Source organism: Elaeis guineensis, chromosome 1, assembly GCF_000442705.2.
Source record: "Elaeis guineensis isolate ETL-2024a chromosome 1, EG11, whole genome shotgun sequence".
Taxonomy (NCBI): domain Eukaryota; kingdom Viridiplantae; phylum Streptophyta; class Magnoliopsida; order Arecales; family Arecaceae; genus Elaeis; species Elaeis guineensis.
The window spans coordinates 69,566,201-69,594,193 of record NC_025993.2 but is presented as its reverse complement, the minus strand read 5'-3'; the positions used below and the strand labels follow the sequence as shown (position 1 = coordinate 69,594,193).

The 27,993-nt window shown below is 41.7% G+C and overlaps 1 protein-coding gene across 2 annotated transcripts; it reads left to right on the top strand.

Annotated features, from left to right (window-relative positions):
• LOC105033736 (probable serine/threonine-protein kinase PBL3) lies at positions 1–27,935 on the top strand. Of its 2 annotated transcripts, none has more exons than XM_010908641.4 (6): positions 1–146; positions 6,209–6,552; positions 6,666–6,801; positions 7,162–7,298; positions 7,390–7,513; positions 27,270–27,935. In XM_010908641.4, exons 1-6 carry the CDS (start codon positions 86–88, stop codon positions 27,611–27,613), a joined length of 1,146 nt encoding a protein of 381 aa, XP_010906943.1. In that variant the 5' UTR covers positions 1–85; the 3' UTR covers positions 27,614–27,935. The 2 variants fall into 2 exon arrangements, with proteins under 2 accessions (XP_010906943.1, XP_073110648.1); XM_073254547.1 differs by having other exon boundaries at positions 8–146; positions 7,390–7,538; positions 27,270–27,496.
• The last annotated feature ends 58 nt before the right edge of the window (positions 27,936–27,993 follow it).

The following is a 27,993-nucleotide window of genomic DNA, read 5'->3' as shown; positions in this document are numbered from 1 at the left end:
GGTATCTTTCCCCACCTTTCTTCTTATACTTGCTTCTTTGGTTTGATGGGTGTTTGAAGGGGTTTTGTTTGGTCTCTCCGCTCCCATGGGGAATTTCTGTGGGAGGCCTGCTAAATGTGCAAATGCTTCTTCTTCGCTTGGATCAAGTGAGGCCCCTTTTTTTTTTTTTTTTTTGCCTTGTTGTTTATGTTTACTTTTTTGCTTTTGGTTGAATTGGTCTCTGCTTTCTTTTCTGTTTTTGGTATGTGCGGGTCGAGAAAATGGGTAATTTGAGGTGGTCAGGTGTAGTTATGGCATGATCGCCTTTCGAATATGATTTTAAGTCAAAGATATCGCACTGAGGCATGAAAGACTGGAAATCCTTTTGTTAGTTAGTTTTGCTTCTCCATTCTGTGTTGCTTTTGTTGCAATCCTCTGTTGAATTTTTGCTCTTTTATACTGCTTTTCTTTGAAAGAAAAAGGGAGAAAACTCTTTAGTTTGGTCATTTGGTTCTCGAGAAATCGGAGCTGCACTTAATCTTTTATGCCGTTGGCTTGTGCGCTTGTAATGAAGATATTGCTTCATTTGACAGTGAAAGAGCATCTAGATTTAGAGGAAATGGGCTACCTTTTCGTTTGTTTTGTGTGTTCTTCTTCCTTTGTTTTTCCTCTTTTTATAAACCAAAGTAGGTTTGCTAGGGCTGATATATAATCCTCAAGATCAAGATCAAGATCTTTCAATGATGGTCCTTTGGAGAATTTGATTTATGCTGAGGAATTATTTTGAGTCTTGTAATTGAAGTGGCACTGCAACTCAAGTTACATTGCAACTTAAGTTGCAGTAATTGAAGTACAAGAAAGATCATTTTTTGTGTTTGGAGGAGAATTTGGGGAAAAAAGGGGCAAAATAGAAAAGATGGAGAGGAGAGGGAGTGTGGATGTGGAAGGGAGGAGGTAGGGGCAAAGGGGTCCTGGTGGATGTGGAAGGGAGGAGGTCTTCTCTAGCACTGGTGAGAGAGGGAGTTGGGTGTGAGAGATCTGGGGACAGGCCCGAGAGGGAGGCTTGACTAATGTTAGGATAACTCTCATGGGATTTTGGCAACCTGGCGCAACTTCACCAACCCAGACACCTTGGTCATGCTCTTCCACACTATCGACATCCACACACTCACCTGCCGGCTCTACACTACTATCGGTCACCTCCAAACCACCCTCTCCATCACTATCCACTTACCGCCCCTCCCTTTCCTCCTTTGTGTTGCCTTTGGCAGTGGCCAGTAGAATATTGTTGTGTGCCATTGCATTGAGTCCTTGTCGATGCTTGTGCCCACTCTATGGACATCATCACCCGCAATGCCCCTCCATAGCTCGATCGAGGTCAAGGAGCACTCCTGCTGCCTACACCTAGACCGCCCCCTTGGATGAACACTTCCTCCAAGAGACCAACATCCACTGCTATCCACTCTCCACCTTGCTGCCATTGTTGAGAAGGTCAAGTGACATAACATTGCGCAATTCTTCTAACACCAAGAGGAGGAAGGTTGTCGAGTGGATCTATAATATCTTAATCATGCTGCTGTAGCTTGATTTAGCGAGATGTTGATGAGGGAGGCCAGTGAGAGGTCTGGTGAGGCACAATCAGAGAGATTTGGAGGGAGGTGAGGTTGGAATAGGGTACTGGAGAGGAGGGAGATGATGACATGGGGTGGGGTAATATGGTTTTGATTGAGATGAAATAAGTAGAAAAATCTTTTTTTTATTAAGATACTTACTCAAGTGGCTGCAACTTGTTCTGTGGCCATTTTGACTGCGTGTCGACTTGTTCCAAGGTTGCCTTAAGTTGCAACCCAATTGGAACTCAACTTGGTGCAATTTGAGTTACACGTATCCAAATGAGTGGGCTTGCCCGCACTTGCAACTTGAGCTGCATATAGGTCCATTTATGGAACTCCAAACAGTCCATGAGAACCATTTTCATTAGTTTTCTTTCCCATTTAAAATCTCGTAATGAAACAAAAGGCCTTGTGTATTTACAAAGGACTTTTATTTGCATGCCACTTCTCTCCAGGTTCGCAGTATAGTAGTCTTCGATCACCAAGTCCCATTCTGATCAATGATTGTTGAACCTGTTTGTGAGCTTCTTTCATCTACATTATTTTAGACCTCTTCTGCTGCTTTTGTATTTTCTTCTGATGAAAAACTCTAGCTTCTATAATCAGCTTAATGAAGTAAGATACCATTGCTTTCAAGTGTCTTTGTAAAAGAATTGTCCCATGCATTAAGACAACCAATGGAGAGAATCTAGATTGCAGTTGCTTGTAACTAACCTGCCACTTTCTCTCCTGTTATGTTTATTCACATGTAGATGGATATCTCAAAATCCAAAGCTCTTAATCTAGCTGTGCCAACCTCTTTTCATTGTTTCCCAATAAAAGAATTTTACAAGTCTCCATATTCTAAAAATACTGTATCCCAAGCCATGAAAGCATGATTGGAAAGTAGCGTGTTGTCATTCATAAGAACATAAGCAAAGCACAAAATTGCATTAGTATTCATGAAATTTTACTCATGAGTGCTAATACAGTGATAGAAAACTATAATAGAATAACCAAGATTTGTTATACTGCCCCATATCACATGGGGTGTACCATAACGGTATGGTATGGTGTACCATACCGTATTGACACTATTCGTATCATATCGAATCACATACCAACATTGTAATAAGATGGTACTAGCATAGGGTCCGATACTAAGACAATGAACCTTGAGAATAATGATTAAGAAAATGATAATGATAATAGATAACAAGTGCAGTGTAACATTAGGAAGGTGAACCATGATGGTTGTCACTCTTAAAAATTAAAAAACATTTGAAGAGGGAATTTATTGGCGTTACAAAAGAAAATATATTTGAAGAGTGTATGGAGTTTGTTGTTCAAGTACATGAAGTATTGAGCTAACCTTTGGATTATATGTCGCTAGACAAGTGAATTTTCTTCATAATATCTACATCGAGGCTCTAACTAAGCAAATTTTATAGTACCTCTTTGAAACTTATATAGTACCAGTATTATAGGGAAAGCATTTTTGTTAAATGCTATTTGTAGAAGATATCATGTCAATTGATGAGATAGATAACCTTGCACAATAAATTGGAACAGTCAAAGAAAGGGATAAGAGATTAAAGATGTGAACATCGGTAAATATGAGTACATGGATTTTTTTTTTTTTTTGGAATTACAAATGAAATGAGGCTCCACTCAACATTGATGGTCATGAGATATTCTAGGGTTGTCAAATATAAGAATGGAGGGAAAAAAAAATCAATAGAGCTAAGACATGTGGGTGAAATACAGTGGTGTTTCCAGAGTGTTATGTGATTGACAAATTCTTGCGACGCATTGACAATTAACAAGATATATGACTTGGAAGCTTGTAAGATACATATTACTTGAGATTGCATTCAGAACATTTTGGATTGTTTAAGTAAAATAATGAACAAAAAAAAAGAAAGAAAAAACCTATGTATCAGCTGATCTCAATTGTTTTAAATGAATTGAGCATTTCTTGGTTGATATGCATGTAGTTCATTTGAAATGAATGGTCTTCCTCGAAACAACACCAAAACAAAACCAGTTGTATCTCAGTGTATGATTTGTTTTCCTTCATTGTTTCTATTTTACTTTTGGGAGAGAGAGCAAGACATGTAAATTGGTGAATTTACAAAAGTCTGCAAACCATTCTAAAGGTGGAAGGTAAAGTATTAGTAAATTGACCAGATGAAGGAAACTACTTTTATTATCTTCTTCATAATTTGAATAATTATTTCTGTCTAAAATATCCATGTGATCTAGAATTATGTGTTTACTAGTTAAAAAATTCAAGCAAAAATGTTTTTGTAAAGCTCGGAAAGGGAAAAAGCTTGGGACTTTTTCTCATAATATAAAATCATACCTAGGCTGCAAGCAAGTCAAGAGGGATCAGATTTTGGCATAACCTAAGCCTTGTGCGTATTTGAATTGGATCAAAATATTGAATGCAATTTTGATCATGTTCTATTTGGGTTAGTTTCAATCACGTTTAAGATAAAATGTTTTTGTAAAGTGTGAAAGGAAAAAAAGCTTGGGACTTTTTCTCATAATATAAAATCATACCTAGGCTGCAAACAAGTCAGGAGGGATTAGATTTTCACATAACCTAAGCCTTGTGCATATTTGCATTGGATCAAAAGATTAAATGCAACGTTGATCTTCTTCTATTTGGGTTAGGTTAGATTTGGTTTAAGATTTATAGTATTGATCCAAGGGTTTTGCTAGTCAAACTGAAACAATACATGCACCATGAAAGATATACAAATGGTGAGCTACTTTATTGTATCCTAAACAATATACTTGAGGAAGCAACAGTTATAACATGTAACCATTAAAAGACCTGATTTCCGTATGATTCATTGACAACCACTTATAATTCTGTAAAGTTTTCCCATTGATAACAGCAGTGTTGATTATGATGAACTTCTTCCAACCAACAAGTAGATATGCTTCAAAACAATGTTTGATCATCTCTTGCAAACTTTTGGGTGTTGATCATAAAGAAAATGAAAAATAAATGATAATAACTGATGCGTACTAGATTGAAGGAATTAGTATCTGTTCTGATTTATATTGGGGTTCTTGTAATCAGTTTCAATACCCTACTTTATTTCAGCAGTTTGATTTTCATAATACAATGGTAATATCTATACAACCATGGTGTATGTCTTATCAGTTGGTACACGTGCAAGCCGGACTTACTGTACTGTACCGGTATTGAACTAGTACGTATTATGGGGGGTGTGTCAAGTATCAGCATACTGAACTGAGCCCCATACCAAGTGTACCAACACTGTACCAAGATCTTATGGCAAACCTTGCTAACAATAGTTTTTTATCCTGTTAGAAGTTGTATTATGCATATATTTTACATATTGATAGCCTATACAAGCAGAAGGGTTTTCTTTCCTACATATGTCAATCAGCTATCATATCTTGCAAATAGTACGTAAGTTTAACTTCCATTTGAAAATCAGAATGAAATACTGATTTCCACTGACACCAAGGGAATGTTTTTTCTTCTGGATAAGAGGTGGCCAATAATAAAAATTTCAACCTTGACATTTGAATGTTGGCATTGAATAGGATCATGTAAGAGGCTTCGATGTATACATAAAAGTAAGAAAGAGGAATGGATGACCTAGGATAATAAGCATGGAAGTTTCTAGAAGATGCAATGACAGAAGATGTAGCTTCAATGGGAATGAGCAGTAGGAATTTAAAAATATGAAACCAAATAGTTAGAATGGAGCTTGTTGGTTATGGTGCTGTCGCCGCCATCTTTAAAAAGCAATGGAAACTAGATTTTCTAAATTGAAGTGTTCATTGTAGGGTTCATTAATGCTTTACCTATTATAAATATTACATTTTATGCCTAGACTACCAAACCTTTCCTGCTGACAACCCTCCATTCTTTGGAATTTGGATCTTAGCAGGTTGAATTTTTCTGGTTTATGATTATGCAAGATTTGAAGAAATTTTTTATACATAAAAAATTGTGATTACTGTAATAAATTCGCTGCAATTTAAATTTAATTAGGAATTAAATCTGGCTGGTTCATCTTTCATGCTCGCTATTGCAATATTCTTCTGGATCTGAGATCAAGCAATGCACAACCATGTAAAGCTTTGAGAATCATCTGAGCAATCATTTCAGAAAGCTGTCTATTCAATCTTTTATTGCATAGAAGTACATGTTAGGCCTCGAGAATAGCGTGATTTCCCCTACCGCTCTATCTTCTTTTCTTTTCTTTTTTTAATCCATTTAAAAAAAAAAAAAACAATCTATCTCCTTGTTAATAAATGAAAAGTATATTCCATTTACATTGCAATTATAGGCTTTGATATGTCATCCTATTCAAAGCTCGATGCTACTTGACTTATTTTTGATCAAGTCACACTTTTTGCTGTTTATTTGTTCTTGTCGTGCATGAATTATACAAAAAACATTATCAATTTTTACTCATTTTTAATTATGCCTCGGTTTCGAGTTCTTTGACATAAGTTTCTAGATGCTGCAGATAAAATTAATCTTTTTGTATTTACACGGTGCAATCTTTGTTAAAAGCTTTTTTTTTTTCAAATACAATTTAGAAAAATAATAAAAGAATTCTAAATTTGCATATTGTCTCCAGAGAATTCACTGCCTAGCACTGCTGCTTCCAGTTCAGTAGATTCAAGTAAAACAACAACTACTGGGGTGAATAATTCTCTTCCATCATTCAAAACTAAGGCATCACCTGCAGTCTGTTTGAAGTCCTCACCTGCAGTCAATCTGAAGTCCTTTACCTTGAATGACCTCAAGAATGCCACTAAAAATTTCAGCTCCAGTTCTTATCTCGGTGAAGGAGGGTTTGGGTGTGTCTTCAAAGGATGGATTGATGAGAATACCTTTTTACCCACAAGACCAGGAGTTGGCATTGTTGTTGCCATCAAGAAACTCAAACGGGAAAGCTTTCAGGGACACAAGGAATGGCTTGTATGTAGCCCAAATACATAATTTCTCATTGGTTTTCTTGATATTGCTCCTCATTTGACAGCCGAACTTCATTTCTGAACTTCACCCTGACTAATGATTCATTACTTCTGCAGACAGAAGTGACCTATTTGGGCGAGCTTCGACATGAAAATCTAGTGAAGCTCATAGGATACTGTTCTGAGTCTGATAACAAACTTCTTGTCTATGAGTACATGCAGAGGGGCAGCTTGGAGAACCATTTGTTCAAAAGTATGTTAATACTTTGATCAAAGAACTCTCTATATATGATGTTCTTTTTTCTCTCTTTTTCCTTCAAATTACTGTGTCGAGTATCCTGTGAAAATTTAGGGGTTGCAGGCATATCTACATCAGAAATAAGCCATATTTCACTGCAATGAGATCAGTTCCATTACATTCCTAAATTGGATCTCATTTCAGACATCCTTTTCTTAACTTTTTTTTGTCCATAATAAACATAGAGAAACATAAGCATCATATTTAATTTGCATTATTTTATGTAGTCATGATGGCAACCACAGATTTTGTATGCATATCTTGCTAAATTTCTGTTTATCTTTGATTGAGATTTGTTGATTTTGTCTATCACAGGAGGAGTACAAACTATTTCCTGGGTGATGCGAGTCAACATTGCCATTGGTGTTGCTCGAGGACTATCATTCTTACACAGCTTAGAAACCCCAGTAATATTCCGTGATTTAAAGGCTTCCAATGTTCTTCTTGACTCGGTATGATTCTTTAAGGCCAGCCAGCAGATCACTATCTGCCATCAATTGTTTTAAGAGCACAAATGAAACCTAACTTGGATATCAATTACAGGACTTCCATGCAAAACTATCGGATTTTGGCTTAGCAAGAAATGGTCCTACTGGAGACAAAACTCATGTTTCAACTCGGGTCGTAGGAACTCGTGGTTATGCTGCTCCAGAATACATTGCTACAGGTTATATCAGATCCCTATTTGATTGGTCAGTGGTCTTTACTAGAGACCTTAAAATGCCTTTCACAACTGTACCATGCTATAAAACATAATTTGAGTCTCATTTGTCTTTCCCCACATAAGCATTTTAAGCTGATCCATCATGTAATGTCATGAGTTCTTCTATTGCCTTGGGATCTGCATATTCCTTTGCAATTTTCAGGTTGTCCCATCAATTGACATTAAAATCTTATTATTTGCAATTCAAATCCTAGGACTCAATTTTATTGAACCAAACACAGAATAATACACCTTTGTAATAAATCCTAATTTGACATTAGATGTTATACCTAATAGAATGTTTATTTGATATCTAGCAGTCAAAGGTTCAGATTTTTTTTTCTTTTCTGTAATAACAGGCTTGTATATATATGTACTGAATTTAGTACTCATTGTCTTATTAGCATCAATGTGTTCATCTAAACAAACAATGAAATGAAAGCTGATGTTTCAATTGAAGGGAAGGAAAACTGTTTCTCTTCGGATGACTTAGATTGCATTTAAAAATTTTTCTATTGATCTACATGGATAAAGATCAAATCCTTATCTGATTAACAGCGGAACCAGAGATTAAATCTCAAATAATCTGAATTAAACCTTTGCGGAGGTCTGGAAGTGCAGATCCTTTACTTCGCATGCACGCCAAACGCCGCAGGAAACAGGATGAACTTCAATCAAATCACCTTTGTAACTCAATCAAACAAGGGAGGAGATGTGCTGGTGTGACACTTCACACCAGCAGGTGGGATGCCCAAAGAGGGCCCACCCCTAAGGGAAGGGGGGCGGCACCAAAAAAAGAGAGGCTAAGGAGAAGAAGGGCTTCTCTCTTCTCATATCTCTCTCTCTTCTCTCAATCTGATTTATTTTCTATGCATCTATAGGTAGAGACTCTCTATTTATAGATGAATCCTATGACCTAATAAGTATAAGAGTCCTAACTCAAATCTGATTTGAATCAATCTAATACTCATGAAAGAAGGTTTTCTATATGAGATAGTATTGCCATCACATATGACAACCACTTTGCATCCAATCTCTCACCCACATGAGAGGGGATTCCCAGTGCAAGTAGAATTTCTTATATCTCATCCAAAACGGATCCGATTCGAATCCAATTCGAAGCTGGTTCGAAATAATTTCGAAAGGCTGTCAATCTCAAACTCTTTAGAACTTTTGTAACAAATCTAACTTAGATTTTTGGACCCAATTAAGTTTAATTAATTCAGATCTAATCTGGAATCAATTAGTATTTAAATCCAATCTTTCATATGCTCCATGAATCATAGATCAAAAACTGTTCATCTTCGGGATCGAACTTGAATCTTATGTGTAGTGCTAGCTAGACATAGTCAACTCTTCAATCCCGTTTGATCCATAACTTAATTCTTAATCAAGTTAGCTTATATGTTCAATCAAGTTTAGTACTTCCAAATTGGACATATAAACATAGGCCAATTCCTTCCTACTTTGTCTGACTTGTGTACATAACTTCATAGGTTCAAATACTAAGCCGGTAGTATAGAAACCAATTGCTATACTAATTGAGATACTATCTAGCAATGATTTCCGACGTCCAGATAGGTCGAATTATCACAAAAGAATATTTCAGAACCCATACACATGGTTACCACATAATTCATCCTTTTGATCCTGAATGCTCTAGAATGGTCTCAAGTTAACTGTCAACCGAGATTGCTTCATCCACATTATATTTCAACATTTCAAATCCATCTTATAGATTATCTTGGCCAAAGCTTTACTTAATTGAAATACAGCGATACATCAACTCCAATAATCCGGAGGCATCAATCCCATCTTGATCTACACATAAACTTCGTAAGTACTTGATTGTATCCAGTAGTCTTCCGTCACTGTATTAAAAATTCAGATTGTCCGACACCAAAGTACAGTGAGTTGCTTGCAAGTCACTATAGTAATCTCAGGTCTGAAAGACACTTATACCTATATGTTTCACGAGCAGCTCTTGACAGCAGAATGCTTAGCAGGTGAGTCACTTGTTCAGTGACGATGTACCCCTACATCTCATCTGTATGCCATATTAGTGTCACCATACTCCTTAGTTAAGAGGACAACCAACCCATATGGCACACAACGACCTCCACTCGATAAATATCATCGTCCTGTAAGGACGTATCATTTGTTTGTGAATATATTTAAGAACTATACGATAAATTCTCTCTTTATTGCACACTAGCATAGTTCTAAGGACTTCATCACAGCACAAGAGTTCAAGAAAGATGTTATTTTGTGATGAAAAATATTAAAATAACTATTATTTATTAATCAATAACTCATATACAAAGAGAAACTCAATCGTCACATGATTGGTTTTAGGACACAATTTTTAGCAACTCTCACTTGAACTAAAATCAATCGGGACAGTATCTTATACCCATCTTCCATTTGAAGTTATCGGACTCTTTGATTCTGAGAGCAGTGAAGGGATCGACTGGGTTCTCCTTTTCATCGATCTTTTGAAGCTCGACGTCATCTCGATTCATGATCTCTCACATCAGGTGATAGCGGCGCAGAACATGCTTGGTGCGATGGTGTGATTTTGGTTCTTTCGCTTGAGCTATGGCACTGGAGCTGTTACAGTATAGCAAAACAGGGCCATCAATAGAAGGCGTAACTCCTAGCTTGGTGATGAACTTTTGCAACCACATCGCCTCCTTTGCAGCATCCGATGCAGTAATATATTCTGCTTTGCATACAGAATCGGCCACAGTATGTTGCTTGGAGCTCTTCCAACAAACAGCTCCTCCATTCAAGATAAATACGTAGCCCGACATGCTTCTGCTGTCATCACAATCTAACTGAAAACTGAAATCAGTATATTCCATAAGTTTCAGATTAGTGTCTCCATAGAGAAGCCATTGGTCTTTAGTATTTCTCAAATACTTAAGAATTACTTTCGTAATCTTCTAATACTTCTCATCCGGATCAGACTGGTATCTACTCACTATCCCTAGTGAATAAGCTACATCCGCTCTTGTACGTGTTATAGCATACATGATAGATCCCACTGCCAAAGCATATGGTATTCTACTCATACATTCTCTCCTCAGGAGTTGTTGAACAATCCTTGAAAAGAGAAATTTCATGGCCTATCGGAAGATAGCCTTTCTTGAAATTATTGAACCACTTCAACAAGGTATTGATATACATGGATTGGGACAATCCAAGCAACCTTCTAGATCTATCTCTATAGATCTTCATCCCTAGGATGTAGGATGCTTCTTCCAAGTCTTTCATGGAGAACTGTGATGATAACCACAGCTTCACACTCTGCAAAGCTGGAACGTCATTTTATAGCAATAGTATGTTATCCACATACAGCACAAGGAAGATGACTACAGAATTGGAAGTCCACTTGTAGACGCAAGGCTCTTCTCCGTTCCTAACAAAGCCATACATTTTGATCACCTTATCAAAATGCATGTTCCAACGTCTAGATGCCTGCTTAAGTCCATAAATAGATCTATTCAGGTTGCACACTTTCAACTCATCTGTGGATGTGAACCCTTTAGGTTGTATCATATACACCTTTTCTTCCAGCTCCCCATTAAGGAAAGTGGCTTTGACATCCATCTGTCAGATCTCATAATCTAAGTATGCAGCGATAGCAAGTATAATCCGGATGAACTTGAGCATTGCCACAGGAGAGAACATCTCGTTATAGTCAATACCATAACGCTAACGGTAACCCTTGACAACTAGACGGGCTTTATAGGTCTCTATCTTCCCGTCCGCTCTTTTTTTCTTCTTGAAAATCTATTTACACCCCATGGGTTTTATCTTTTCGGATGGATCAACTAATGTCTATACATCATTGATTTCTATGGACTCTGTTGGGTATAAAATACCCCCAGCCGAAGTTCATAAGAGGCCAACTCTCCCGAGATCCCTCCGACTTTGTGCGGCATCTTTTCCGGATTTCTCCGGCAGCCGAATTTCCGACCTGGTGCGACGCTTTTCTAAACTCCCCCAACTGTCTGAGCTATGATAATGCCCTTCCAGACTTCTCCAATGACGAACTTCTTCAGTCGTCCACCGAACTGCTTCAAATGCTCTCCGGGCTTCACTATCTACCGACCTTCTACAATGATCGACTGTTCTTCGGACCTCTTCCAGATCTCTTCCAGCCATGACAGATTCTAATTCGAACTTCCCAGACTTCGTCCACGGTCGAACTTCTCCAAGGACAGATTTCTACAGCAACCCGACTCCACCCATATTTCTATGGCGGTCGACCGCCTTTTTGATTTCATCCGAGCTCCTACGGGAGTCGGACCTCTGCCCCGAATTCCTATTGCAGGTAACTTCATCCGGACTCCCGCTACAAATGGTCTACTCCGAGCTTCTATTACAAGCGACCTACTCCGAATTTCTACTACGAGCAGCTTACCTCGGATTCCTACCGTAAACAAATCCCATCCGAGCCTCTGCTGTAAACATATTCCTTTCGAACTTCCATTACAGGTAGACTTCAGCCGAGCTTCTTCGTAGTCGGGTCTCGCGACAACCGATCTTCGATCGAGCTCCTACAATTGGACAGGACTCATCGGCCAGGTCGCTACTCCGAGCTCCCACGATAACTGACCTTCGATCGAGCTTCTACAATAAGCGGTCTCCTTTCAGCCTTCTACGAGTACCAGACTTCGACCGAACCTCCATAGCGGTTGGATATTGGATGAGCTTCTACGACGATCGGGCTCCATCAGCTGGATTCCTACAACGACCGATCGCCTCCGATGTCTGCCGAACCTCCCCAACGCCATTCGAAGTCCATCACCGGCCGACCCTCCACCAGATCCTTCATAAAATCGAACTTCCCCAACGGATCATCTCTAGGCGAGTTTCCGCATCGGGCGAATCCCAGACGGACTTCTCCAACAATCGGATTCCTATCGGGCTTCGCCAACGGAAAGTTTCTATCCGAGCTTCTGCGGCAGGTGACTCCCACCCGTAGTATCAGCACCTAAGCCACCCTACAACAGTAGACTCGTCAGCAGCTTCGGAGACATTCGAGTTTCTCCCAGATCAACAATAGAGAGCCATTCCGCTCCATCAGATGTCCCAATCGAGCTCCAGCCGACGGATCAGAGCTCTCTGACAAGTCACGACAAGAGCCGTCCTCCTGCTCCACTCCCTGCAACGGATTTCATGCAGCTCCACCACTCTCTGACGAGTCGCAACAAGAGCCGCCCTCCTACTCCACTCCTTGCAACGGATTTCATGCAGCTTCACCACTCTCTGGCAAGTCCCGACAACGGACACCACTCCACTCTCCGCAACAAGCTCCACGTGGTCCTGAACGACCCCTGACGCCACTACTCTCCGTAACAAACTCTACACGGCTCTGAACGGTCCACTACCAGACGGTTACAGACGTTGTTGTCAGTCAGTTACACCCTCCGTCTATAAATAAGGAACCCTCAGATGCGTTCTTCTCTAAGCTCTAATTTCTATCTCAAAACTCTGCTAAAATTCTCATTCGAGCACTCCATTTTTGTTGAGGCAGAGAACTGACTTGAGCGTCGGAGGGTCTTGCCGGAGCACCCCCAACTCCGGTTTAGACTTTCTTTGCAGGTCCCGGCGGCGACCGCGACTCCCTCAACTCCAGCTTCTCCGATGCCGATGGATTTTTTCACCAATAGAATTGGCGCTAGAGGAAGGAACTGTGTCTTTGCAGTACCCTTGTTCTTAAAGGAGTGCTCAACGGGACCGATTCCGGTCATCTTCTCCGACATTCTCTTCTCCTTCTTCTACTAGATCCTCACCTGATGCCTCCCCACAGAGCATCCACCAAGAGATCCACGGCCTCCGCGGCCAGATCTCAGGCTCCGATCTTACCTCCAGTTTTTCAGGCTCCTCCTCCTCCGGCAACGGCGGTCGGAGCGGAGCAATTCGACCTGCTGGTTCAGCAGGTCAGGGGCCTCACTGAAGCGGTGCAGGCCATGCAACAGCAACAACAGCCGCAGGCGTTGGTGCGGTTGGAGGGAACATCATCGGAATTCCAAAATCCGGCGGTAGGGCGGGCCACTTGGGCCAGTCGCCCCGTCTTTCCCGGAAAGACGAATCCGAGGGTGGAGAGCCCTCAGTCCGATCACGATTCTACTTTCAGAGGATCTCTACCTCCATTCCGTCCGAAGGCCCTCGAGACCCGCAGTCGCGAGGACTTCCTGGATCGAAGGCTCCAGGAGATGAATCGGCGGATTGAAGAACTCCGCCACGCTCTCCCTGCTTATGGTGAGGACATCTGTACTGACTCTCCTTTTTCTCAAATGATTATGCAGGAACCTATCCCGGCAAACTTCAAGCTCCCCCAATTCAAAAGTTATGACGGGATCTCGGACCCGATCGACCACCTGGAAGCCTTCCGGACAATGATGCTGCTCCATGGTGCGCCAGACGCCATTCTGTGCCGAGCTTTTCCATCCACCCTGAAGGGAGCAGCAAGAAACTGATACTCGGCGTTGAAGCCGGATACCATCTTTTCCTTTGATCAGATGAGCCACCAGTTCGTGGCTCATTTTGTTAGCAGCCGGTGTCCCTGGAGAGGTTCGGAGTCCCTCATCAACATCAAGCAAAGGGAGGGGGAATCCATCCGAGCTTATGTCAACCGTTTCAATGTCGCTGCGTTGGAGGTCCGAAACTTGGACCAATCGGTCGCGATGGCCGCTTTGAAGGGCGGCCTCCAGGAGAATGACCTCCTGTTCTCCTTGGAAAAAAAGTACCCCAGGGATTTCGCGGATTTGCTGGCTCGGGCCGAAGGATATGTCCGAGTGGAAGAAGCCTTCAAGATGAAGGACGAAGAGACCGTGAGAGAGCGACAGGCAGGAGACTCGAGCAAGCCCGCAGCCGGAAAAGGGCCGAGTGAAGCTTGGCCACGCTCTCGAACTACTCTCGGGCATGGGCGCGCCCGGACTCCTCCCCGAGCTCGTAAACAGAGAAGCCCAGACCGTCGAGTTCGACGAGGCTCTCCTCCCGAGAGATTCCGCAGCTACGCCCTTCTCAACGCATCGAAAACTTAAGTGCTGATGGAGGTCAGGGAGTAGCTCCCAAGGCCGGAGAGGATGCGCTCGCACCCCGGAAAATGCAACCCGAACAAATTCTGTCTCTATCATCGTGACCACGGCCACGATACGGAGGAATGTATTCAGCTCCGAGATGAGATCGAGGAGCTCATCAGACGAGGTCGGCTCGACAGGTTCATTCGACGCCGACCTGAAGGAAGAGAAGATCGGACTAGGGCCCTGCCACAGCCGGAACCGCCAAAGAGGGAGGAGCAGCCAGAAGATCGGCCTCCAATTGGGATTATCAACTCCGTCTCGGGGGGACCCCGGCGAGGAGCAGACCTTCCGCGGTTATAGAGTTTAAAAAATCTACGAATGTATTACCAACAACTTTGCCCTGAATGAAAATTCCCTTCATATTTGTGCATTCTTTTTTTTGGTATGAGCTTATAACGATGGGAGATAACTCCTCCATACAAACGAAACTAAGCGTGTTAGGAACAGGAGGAGAACCTCGTCCTAACACGAGCAAAGTCGAAGGCCCGATTTTCTAAAGACCGGATGGAGGGAGAGGCCCTTACAACGGCCCTTATGTGCCCCCACAGCCTTGTTAGGAACAGGAGGAGAACCTTATCCTAACATGAGCAAAGTCGAAGGCCTGATTTTCTAAAGATCGGATGGGAGGAGAGGTCCTTACAACGGCCTTTATGTGCCCCCACAGCCTTGTTAGGAACAGGAGGAGAACCTCGTCCTAATATGAGCAAAGTCGAAGGTCCGGTTTCCTAAAGATCGGATGGGGGGAGAGGCCCTTACAACGGCCCTTATGTGCCCCCACAGCCTTGTTAGGAACAGGAGGAGAACCTCGTCCTAACACGAGCAAAGTCGAAGGCCCGGTTTCTTAAAGATCGGATGGGGGGAGAGGCCCTTACAACGGCCCTTATATGCCCCCACAGCTTTGTTAGGAACAGGAGGAGAATCTCGTCCTAACACGAGCAAAGTCGAAGACCCGGTTTTCTAAAGATCGGATGGGGGGAGAGGCCCTTACAACGGCCCTTATGTGCCCCCACAGCCTTGTTAGGAACAGGAGGAGAACCTCGTCCTAACACGAGCAAAGTCGAAGGCCCGATTTCGTAAAGACCGGATGGGGGGAGAGGCCCTCACCACGGCCCTTATGTGCCCCCACAGCCTTGTCAGGAACAGGAGGAGAACCTCGTCCTGACACGAGCTGAAACTGACTGTCGGGAACGAGGGGAGGACCTCGTCCCGACGCAAACAAAGGCTCGGTCGATCAACGAGGAGGAAAGCTTCCTCAATAACTCCTCTACACTCTCACGATCCCGTCAAGAGCAGAGGGAAGACCCTCACTCAAACACAGAAGAAAGGGGAAAACGAAAAGAAAAAGTGATGAACTACACCAGCGATAGATAAAAAACGAACTACATCAAAAGCACAAGGGACCTTGTCTCGACGGAAGAGAAAACCCCTGTCGAAAATCTCTGGTCCCTAAAGGCAAATCGATACGGCAACGACCAGGAACCTTCAAACTGCGTCGGCATCGAACAAGATGGAAGACAAAAGAAGTTCAGCAAACGACGACTCAAAGCAAGAACCGGCGAGGGATTACGAACTCCATCGGTGCAGAACAAGACATAAGACAAATGGAGTTTGGTAAACAACCATTCAATACCAGAATAGACAAGGTAACAGATAATTTCATTTCCATTTCATTGGTGAAGTACTCATTACAAAGCCTTAAAGGCCAAAAAACAAAAAGATAAAGAAGAAGAAAAGGAAAAGAGGCTCTAAGGAAGCCCAGTTTCTTCCGATTTCGAGCTCTCGGTTCCAACCCCCGTTATGGATTGTCTCAAATTTTCGACTTCCTTTTCTAGCTTCATCTTTTTCAGCAGCATATCCTGGAACATCCGGTGGAATCGCCGGCGCTCGTCCTCCGACTCTTGAAGCCTCCTCAAGACCTCGGACTCCGCCTCGGCGTCCTTGACTGCCCCGCTGCTCGTGGATCAGCTGAACTTTCAGCCGTCGTACTTCGGCTTCCTCCCGCCCAAGGGCTACGGACAGATCCGCCATAGTGCCCCTCAAGGAGCAAAGCTCATCAGAACCTTGTGCAGGGACAAGCTGGACTCTCTCGGACAACCGCCTTTGAAGGCGGGCAACTTCGTCAGTCGCCGTCTGGAGCCTCCTTCGGTAGTCCTCTACTTGTCTGCTCCAGCCGACTCGGTGGGTGTCGTAAGTCGCCTCGGCGTCTCGCAGTTGTTTTTGAAGGTCGGAGAACCTCTTTGACCAGTCTTGATCGCGGCCAGTCCGGACTGAGAGCCGGGACGAGCTCCCTTCCAGTCGGTCGATCTTCTCCCGTGCGGCCGCTAGCTCGACTTTAAGGGAGCTGATCTTGGAAGCCTGAGTCCACGACCGGTCGCTGGCACGTTTCCGGAGTTCCTCAAGCTCCGTGATGAAGTCGGCTTTCCTTTTGGTGTATTCCATGAGACTTTTCCTGTGGAGGTCCCGAAATCGAGTAGCCTCTGCGGTGACCTCTGAATGGCTCTCCTTTAGCCGGCGAAGTTCGTCTTCCAGCCTCTTGGATTTCCTTGTCAACTGACGAACTTCCTTTTGAAGGTCTCGTATCATCGACTTCAAGGGAATACCCTCCGGCAGGGGAAGAGCTTCGGCAGGACACTGTCGTTGGAGGACAAGAGCGCCACGACTCAAATTAATGCCAGAAGATAAAAAAAAGGAAAAGGATACAAAAAAAGAGAGGGGGCGCCTTTCAGCAACCCCTTTCTACCGAACTGGAGGGAGAAGTACTACCAATCCTTTGTCGAGGGATGGCGCTTGAAAGTGTAGAAGTTCCTAAACAAAGGAAGAGTCGGCCGAACTTCGGCTAAACTACAAAGGGAAAGAAACCCTATCGAAAACCTAAAGGAGTTCGGCACGATGGAAACTAGAAAAATGTTCAGAAAATGAAAGAGAGCAACAACGAAGGGCGGCAGCGGGAGCCGAAGTCCAGCACGGAAGGCCTCCTGGTATAGACAGAAGCGGCCGGGAGGAGGGGTGCTAGCCCAGTCAGATGGCTCGGGAAGCTCCAGCTCGTACTCCGGACGAACTCCATACTGAATCCTTATCAGTGGAGTTCATCCGGAGTCAAGGAACTGGGGATGGTGTCCGGCGCAAAGGCCGGACAAGGTTCGGTCCTAGATACAGGTTCGTCTACGGTACCGGTACTATGGGGAATTGGGGCTAACGAACTCCTAGAACTGCTAGAGGAGGAGATATCAGAGGACATTTTGGATCAGACGGAAGCCACACAAATCCCGAAAAATTGGAAAAAATAACAGATAGGCCCCCGAGAAAGCTAAATAAACAGGATACGAAGAAGGAAGGACAGGAAAATAACAGAAAGTTTCGGAACTAACCTAGATCAACCCCAGGAGCACAGGGGAATGGCGAGAACGATGGAGGTTGACTCGACGAATGCCTAAGGTCGGGAAGGATGCTAGAGGAAACTGGAGCTCTCGGGGAAGAAGAGGGGAACCCAGGGATTCTCTCAAGCAAAGTGAAACCTATGAAGGAGGAGAACATGTTTAAATAGACCCCGAGATCCGGCGCACTTATGATTTCGGATCCCCGTTGGCCGGTCTGTATTCACCGCGTGTCCTACCCACCTTGACAGGCTGTTGGAAACGGCAGGCGGCTGACAAAGTCATTATTACGCCGTACCTAGAGCCACGCCCTGACAGGAATTCCAAAAAGAAGAAATCTTTTCCGAAAAGACTTCGGTACCAGCATGCCGAACGTCAAATGTCTGGCAACCGTCAAGCACGAAAATCGAGGGAGCAACTTCGACTGTAAAAATTTCTCTGTACTTCATTCGAAACTCAAACTCGGAAGTAGGGGGACTGGTGTTGGGTATAAAATACCCCCAGCCGAAGTTCATAAGAGGCCAACTCTCCCGAGATCCCTCCGACTTTGTGCGGCATTTTTTCCGGATTTCTCCGGCAGCCGAATTTCCGACCTGGTGCGACGCTTTTCTAAACTCCCCCAACTGTCTGAGCTATGATAACGTCCTTCCAGACTTCTCCAACGACGAACTTCTTCAGTCGTCCACCGAACTGCTTCAAATGCTCTCCGGGCTTCACTATCTACTGACCTTCTATAATGATCGACCGTTCTCCGGACCTCTTCTAGATCTCTTCCAGCCATGACAGATTCTAATCCGAACTTTTCAGACTTCGTCCACGATCGAACTTCCCCAAAGACAGATTTCTACAGCAACCCGACTCCACCCATATTTCTACGGCGGTCGATCGCCTTTTTGATTTCATCCGAGCTCCTACGGGAGCCGGACCTCTGCCTCGAATTCCTATTGCAGGTAACTTCATCCGGACTCCCGCTACAAATGGTCTACTCCGAGCTTCTATTACAAGCGACCTACTCTGAATTTCTACTACGAGCGGCCTACCTCGGATCCCTACCGTAAGCAAATCCCATCCGAGCCTTTGTTGTAAACATATTCCTCCTGAACTTCCATTACAGGTAGACTTCAGCCGAGCTTCTTCGTAGTCGGATCCCGCGACAATCGATCTTCGATCGAGCTCCTACAATTGGACAGGACTCATCGGCCAGATCGCTACTCTGAGCTCCCACGACAATTGACCTTCGACCGAGCTTCTACAATAAGCGGTCTCCTTTCAGCCTTCTACGAGAACCAGACTTCGATCGAACCCCATAGCAGTTGGATATTGGATGAGCTTCTACGACGATCGGACTCCATCAACTGGATTCCTACAACGACCGATCGCCTCCGATGTCTGTCGAACCTCCCCAATGCCATCTGAAGTCCATCATCGACCGACCCTCCACCAGATCCTTCATAAAATCGAACTTCCCCAACGGATCATCTCCAGGCGAGTTTCCGCATCGGGCGAATCCCAGACGGACTTCTCCAACAATCGGATTCCTACCGGGCTTCGCTAACGGAAAGTTTCTATCCGAGCTTCTGCGGCAGGTGACTCCCACCCGTAGTATCAGCGCCTAAGCCACCCTACAACAGTAGACTCGTCAGCAGCTTCGGGGACATCCGAGCTTCTCCCAGATCAACAATAGAGAGCCATTTCGCTCCATCAGATGTCCCAGCCGAGCTCCAGCCGACGGATCAAAGCTCTCTGACAAGTCACGACAAGAGCCGCCCTCCTGCTCCACTCCCTGCAACGGATTTCATGCAGCTCCACCACTCTTTGACGAGTCGCGACAAGAGCCGCCCTCCTACTCCACTCCCTGTAACGGATTTCATGCAGCTCCACTCTCTGGCAAGTCCCGACAACGGACACCACTCCACTCTTCGCAACGAGCTCCACGTGGCCCTGAACGACCCCTGACGCCACTACTCTCCGTAACAAACTCCACGCAGCTCTGAGCGGTCCACTACCAGATGGTTACAGACGTCGCTGTCAGTCAGTTACACCCTCCATCTATAAATAAGGAACCCCCAGATGCGTTCTTCTCTAAGTTCTAATTTCTATCTCAAAACTCTGCTAAAATTTTCATTCGAGCACTCCATTTTTGTTGAGGTAGAGAACTGACTTGAGCATTGGAGGGTCTTGCCGGAGCACCCCCAACTCCGGTTTAGACTTTCTTTGCAGGTCCCGGTGGCGACCACGACTCCCTCAACTCCAGCTTCTCCGACGCCGGTGGATTTTTGCACCAACAGACTCCATCTCGGACTTCATGGCCTCAAGCCATTTCTGAAAGTCGGACCATTGCATGGCCTTCATATAGGTGATCGGATCCTAATCGTTCTCGTCAAGTTCGATGGGATCACCATCCCGGATCAGGAAACCATAGTATCTGTTCGGCTAATGTGGTACTTTACCGGATCTTCTTAATAGCGACTCTAATGGCTCCAGATTCGATTCACCAATCAAATTCAATTCTGTGTGTTGGTCCTTTCACCTCATGAATTTCATCAAGTTCAATTTTATAGGCATTAGCTTATTCACTAAAGAACTTCTTTTCCAAAAAGACTATCCGACTGCTGGCAAGCATATTTTGTTCTGCAGCGAGATAGAAGTAGTACCATTTAGTTTTCTTTGGGTACCCTATGAATAAGCATCTGTCGGACTTAGGTCCAAGCTTATCTGTCTTTAAACACTTAACATAAGCTGAACACCCCCAGATCCTAAGGTGTTAGAGCACCGGCTTACGCTCAGTCCATATCTCATATGGAGTTTTATCGACAGACTTGCTCGGCACCTTATTTAAAATATAGCAGGCAGTTTCTAGAGCATATCCCCAGAAAGAAATTAACAGACTCGCAAAGCCCATCATGGATCGAACTATGTCTATCAAAGTTCGATTCTTCCTTTCCGATGCCCCGTTATGTTATGGTGTTCCAGGAGGAGTTCACTGTAAGAGAATCTCATTCTCTTCTAGATATGTTAGAAACTCACTGGTGATGTATTTACCATCTCGATCTGATCGAAAGATCTTAATACTTTTCCCAGTCTGTTTCTCTACTTCAGCACGGAATCGTTTGAATATTTCAAATGATTCTGACTTATGCTTCATAAGATAGACGTACCCATATCTCGATAGGTCATCTGTAAACGTAATGAAGTAGTAGTATCCTCCTCTGACACTTATGTTTATAGGTCTACATACATCAGTATGTATTAGACCTAGGACATCACTGACTCTTTCATCTTTTCTCTTAAAAGGTGATTAGTCATCTTATTAAGTTGATAGAATTCGCAGATTGGCAATGATTCACAATCATCTATCTCAAGGACATGTTCCTTAATCAACCTGTCAATCCTATTCTTATTCACATAACCAAGCCTACAATGCTAAAGATAGGATTCACTGACATTATCTAATACGTTTGCTGGCTGTGTACATTACACTAACAGACCGTGATATTATGTATATGCCATATTTTAATTGTCCACGTATAATTGTAGTATCATTCATAATGATATTACAAAAATCATCTTTTATTATAAACTTGTAACCAAGTTTGGCCAAAAGGCCTATGGAGATGACATTCATCATAAAGGAGGGACAATAATGACAATCATCTAACATGACACTACTGGACTCGAAGACAAGCTGTAAAGTTCCTAAGGCTAGAACTGGAACAAGACTTCCATCTCCAACATTAAGAAACCGCTCGTCCTCTCGAAACTTCCTACTTACCTATAGTCCCTGCAATGAATTGCATATATTAATTGGACTTCCAGTATCCAATACCCAGGCAGTAGTATCACAAATAGAGAAATTACAAGGAGTTATCATATAAAAGTATCTTGTGAAGCAATCATTTGTTTTTTTCTCTTATTTTTAGACTTATTTGGGTCAAGGGTGGCTATATAAGCAGGATAATTTCTTTTTCAATGACCCATCTTATTGCAGAAGAAGTATTCTGCCTGACTTTTGTCAACTTTTGACGGTTTGCTTTGCTTAGGATCAGCGGCACGGGATTGCTGCACCTTTTTCTTCTTTCCTCTCCTCGAGGATCGACGTCTTGCAGATGAACCTCCCACTAAATTCACTGGCTCCTTCTAGAGTTGGTGATCCTTCTCAAAAGTCTGCGGTAATCCTAGCAAACCATGATAGTTCACTGCAGGCTTCGTCATTCTATAATGACTAAAAAAGAGTAGGTAGGATTTCGGTAGCGAATTGAGGATAGCATCCTTGCCTAACTGTTCATGCAATGGAAAGCCAAGTTTGCTAAGACGTTCAATCTGCTCAATCATGTACAATACATGATTAGTGATTGAAGCCCCCTCTCACATACGGGCACTGAACACTGCGTAGGAGGTTTTATCTCTCTGCATCCTCTGGAGTGCCAAAGGACTCATTCAATATTTGAATGATCTCCTCTAGCTGCGGATCCTCGAACTTACGGCTAAGTTTGTCATTTATAGCTGCCCTCTTCACACAATGCACAGTCGTGCGGTCATTGAGCCACTTCATATAAGTGTCTCTCGTGGCACGAGGAGTATTGGCTGTAGGTTCTTCAGGTGCCTCATCCATAAGGATATAAAATTCTCTCGTGCTTCAAGACGATCTTTAACTTTCAATACCAGCTATCGAAGTTGGGTCCGATGAGCTTGTCGCTGTCCAACAACGTACGGAGGGATAATGTGTTGGCCATAACTGAGAGAAAAAATATTAGCCTATTAGTATATGAATTATTTTTTAATCCTGAAGACATGGATTTGAGTCTAAAGGTCCTCTCACTATTTTTATGAATTGATAGCCTCTACCTCCAACTCGAGGAATTACATTAATTCCTTAGCGGGTACTAGAATCCACACGGATTGTATTCGGGCCCGAGTGTGGCTTGGCCAACCCTAGTGCATCCATGGGTAGGTCATAACTAATTGTTTCTCCAAACAACTTCTAGTAATTAGATTTTGCCCCAAACATCCCTTCAACAGGCGTGTGGTGCCTCCACTGAAAATTTCGATTAGGTTCAACCATTAACATGACACACAAGTGCATCCAACAAATGGATGTCCAGGTCTGAGTGTGGCTCGGCCAACCTGAGCATTGATTTGAAGGTACATCATGATGGTCATATGATGAATGACATTCCAATACGTAATAGACATCAGGCGTGTGGCGTCTTCAATGCCTATTTGGAATATTAGACTCATTATCATGCATCTTTATCGTAACTTTATCATTTTATGAATCTAATAATTTAGAGGATTTGATTTCATTGATCTGAGAATAAGAGAAGAAGATGATCTGTAAGCTGCAAATCCTTCCACTGATTTCATCAAGTCATGTAAAGGATTAGACACAAGTTGATCTGAAGACACCTAAATCAGTCACACTGATTGATCTTAATATTATGGATCTATACGAATCGACTAGTGACCTAATCAAAACATAATCTATCATATTGGCTAGATAAGTGAGATCAGTGGGAGGGATGTTCCCTTAACTCACTGTAGACTTATCTAGATGATAGCTTTCAATTAAAAATCACTTGATCGAATCTGCCAAACTTACCTTAAATACCAACCGGTTAATTAGTTTTGATTTGGTTCACCAGAAGATTCGGGCTCAACCACGAAGCCATGATCATGGTCCATTTATTAGGGTCAAACACATGGACTTGATCAAACTTCAACTATTGCGATTGATCTAGAGAAATTCTGACCTAATCTAATTCAACACTTGATTAGATTTAACCAATTTCTCTACTTAGTCCTTCTAACCTTAGGTCTAATCCATTAGAAGGACTTGATTCAAGCTAACCCATTGCCCATCGTTTTATGTGGTGTCTAAATGATCTTCCATTTTAAAATCTAGATCATTTAAATTTAATTCAAAATTAAGTATGTGAAACGTGTATTTCAGTCTGTAGAACTATTCTACAAGAGTTTTAGGTGAAACATACCATATGTTTCAATTCATGAAAATAAATTTTCATAATATATTTAACAATTAAACATGCATAGGTATGATCTAAACTTCATACATACATCTCATGCATTATGACAACATTTAGATCAATACTAATTACATCTTATATAACATGCAATTTAGATCTAAAATAATTTTATATCTGAATTTTATCTTATTGTAATGAATCATAAATCACTTTAGATCTAATCGAAACATATTTATGATCAAAACAATATATAAAAATCTGTTCGTTTTTCTTCTTCATGAAATTGGATCACAATGACACCCCTACATGTCATAAGAAAACACATCGAATAGGAAAAAGAGAGATTAATCTCTTCAATCTCCTATGATCGGACGGTCTGGTGATCTCATCAATCCGAGTACTAGGCTACTAAGATTTGAAATCTAATTTCATATATAATTACATCAACATGCAATTATTGACAAAACATTTTTTTTTTATCATGAACATATCCTTAATCTTATCAATTATGTTCTTCATCTAATCTAATTAGATTTAATGCATCATATATATCATATCAGATCTGAAACACATCTTATACTAATTATAAAACATCAATTTCAGATTTGATATCATATAAAAAATTAATTAAATGCAAACATAATTCATAAGGAATAAATTTCTAGTAAAATTTATTTTCACGCAGTACTGAATTTCGATAAGATTCAGATCTAAATTCCATCGAAACGGATCCAATTCAGATCTAAAATAAACCCCACTTCATAATGGAAACAACAACATTAAAATTCTATTAAAATAAATTTAAAATAGATTTTAATTTACGTTATTATTCCATAAAAAATTCAGCAACAGCAGAACTTTGTTATAACAAACTTATAATAACCTTAATCAACAATTGATTAGGCTCATCTAATCCAATCAAAATCAGATCAGAAATTTTATACAAACAGATTTAAATCAGATTTAATGTCTCACAAAAAATTTTAATTACATCTTATGTAATTAATCTCGAAAAATTCAGTTATGCATGCATGTATTTCAAACCTGCTCTGATACCAATTGAAGGGAAGAAAAATTATCTCTTCGGATGATCCAGGTTGTATCTAAAAATTTTTCTATTAATCTACATGAATAAGGATTAAATCCTTACTTGATTAGCAGCGGAACCAGAGATCAAATCTCAAATAATTTGAATTAAACGTTTGCGGAGGTCTGGAAGTGCATACCCTCTACTTCACATGCACGCCGGATCCCGCAGGAAAGCAGGATGAACTCCGATCGAATCACTTTTGCAACCCAATCAAATGAGAGAGGAGATGTACTGGTATAACACCTCATACCAGTAGGTGAGACGCCCAAGGAGGGCCCATGCCTAAGGGAAGAGGGGCGGCATCAAAAGGGGAGAGGCTAAGGAAAAGAAGAAGGGCTTCTCTCTTCTCACGCCTCTCTCTCTCTTTCTCTCTTCTCTCAATTTGATTTGTTTTCTATGTATTCATAGGCAGAGATCCTCTCTATTTATAAATGAATCCCATGATCTAATAAGTATAGGAGTTCTAACTCAAATCTGATTTGAATCAGTTCAATACTTATGAAAGAAGGATTACTACATGAGATAAAATTGCCATCACATATGACAACCACTTTGCACTCAATCCCTCACCCACATGGGATGCCCCAAACTAGCACCACTCCAGGTGTTGGTCGGTCCACATGAGAGAATTTTCAGTGCAAGTAGGATTTCTCATATCTCATTCAAAATGGATCCGATTCAAATCCAATTCGAAGCTGGTTTGAAACAATTTTGAAAGACTGTCAATCCCAAACTCTTTAAAACTTTTGTACCAAGTCTAACTTGAATTTTTGGATCCAATTAAGTTTAATTAATTCAGATCTAATCTGAAATCAATTAGCATTTAAATCCAATCTTTCATATGCTCCATGAATCATAGATTAGAAACTGTTCATCCCCGGGATCGAACCTGAGCTTCATGTGTGGTGCTAGCTAGACATAGTCAACTCTTCAATTTTGTTTGACCCATAACTTAAGTCTCAATCAAGTTAGCTTATATGTTTAATCAAGTCAAGTACTTCCAAATTAGACATATAAATATAGGCCAATTACTTCTTACTTTGTCTGACTTGTGTGCGTGACTTCATAGGTTCAAACATTAAGCCGGTAGCACAGGAATTAATTTCTATACTAATCGAGATACCATCTAGCAATGGCTCTCGATGTCCAAATAGATCGAATTATCGCAAAAGAATATTCCAGAACCCATACACATGGTTACCGCATAATTCATCATTTTAACTCTGAATGCTCTAGGATGGTCTCAGGTTAACTGTCAACCGAGATTGCTTCATCCACATTGTATTTCAACCTTTCAAATCCGTCTCATGGATTATCCTGGCCAAAGCTTTACTAAATTGAAATACAGCGATACATCAACTTCAATAATCCGAAGAATTTTGATCCACACAGGCTTCGCAAGTACTTGACTGTACCCAGTAGCCTTCCGTCACTGTATTAGAAATCCAGATAGTCTGGCATCAAAGTACAGTGAGTTGCTTACAAGTCACTATGGTGATCTCAGGTCTAAAGGACACTTGTGCCTATGTGTTTCGCGAGCAGCTCTTGACAGCAGAACGCTCAGCAGGTGAGTTACTTGTTCAGTGACGATGTATCTCTACATTTCATCTGTATGCTATATCGGTGTCACTACACTCCTTGGTTAAGAGAATAACTAACCCATATAGCATACAATGATCTCCATTCGATAAACGTCATCATCCTGTAATGACGTATTATTTGATTGCGGACATGTTTAAGAACTATACGATAAATTTTTTTTTTATCGCACACTAGTATAGTTCTAAGGACTTCATCACAGCACAAGAGTTCAAGGAAGATGTTACTTTGTAATAAAAAATGTCAGAATAACTATTATTCATTAATCAATAACTCATATACAAAGAGGAACTCAATCATCACGATTGATTTTATGACACAATTCCCAACATCAATTCCAGTAGAATTTGATTGAGAATTTTAATTTTTCATACATGTTTTTGTCTTTTCTTCCTGAACTATTTAAATGACTAGAGCAAACTTTCTTAATTTTTAGTCAATAGTAGATTGCAGAGTTCATGAATCGGATTTATGATTCAATCCATTCGTATGTTGTTTTCTATCTCCTTTAGTTTAAATTATGTCATTTGAAAAAATGAATAGGATCATTTTACAAATTAAACTTTGCTGTGCCAGGTCACTTGAGTGTAAAGAACGATGTATACAGCTTTGGAGTTGTGTTGTTAGAACTTTTATCAGGGAGGCGGGCACTGGATGAAGACAGATGTTCTGCTGAGGAGACTCTTGTAGACTGGGCAAAGCCATTTTTGAATGAAAGAAGGAAAATATCGAGGATCATGGACACAAGGCTGGAGGGTCAGTACACAAAGAAGGAAGCCCAGGCAATTGCTTCTCTTGCCTTGCAGTGTCTACACACAGACCCCAAAAACAGGCCTATCATGACAGAAGTTCTTGCAACGCTAGAACAGCTCCGGGCATCAAAAGACATGACAGTGCCTCGAATCTACTCAAGAAAATAATGTCAAACTAGATCACAAGGCAATTAAAATCTCTTCTATTTAACTGGGCTGTAGAATGTGTTTCATGACAAGTTCAAGAACAATATGCATGCTGCAATATTCAGGTGGTCTAGCAGGATCCATTGAAGAAACAGCTGTCTGGAGTATATGGATGTATAAGCATGTATTTCCAGGCAGACTTTAGTTACAAGGCATTTTGAAACAAAAAAACCTCAGAATGTGGAAAGAGGAAAAAAAAAAAAATTGCACATATCCATAGCAAATGTGTTGAATGTTTAAAATTATTTAAATATTTAAAATTATATTGATTTTTTATGGTGCATGTTCTTGTTGTATATTTAAAATTATATGATCATTTTTACATGTGTTGAATCTACTCT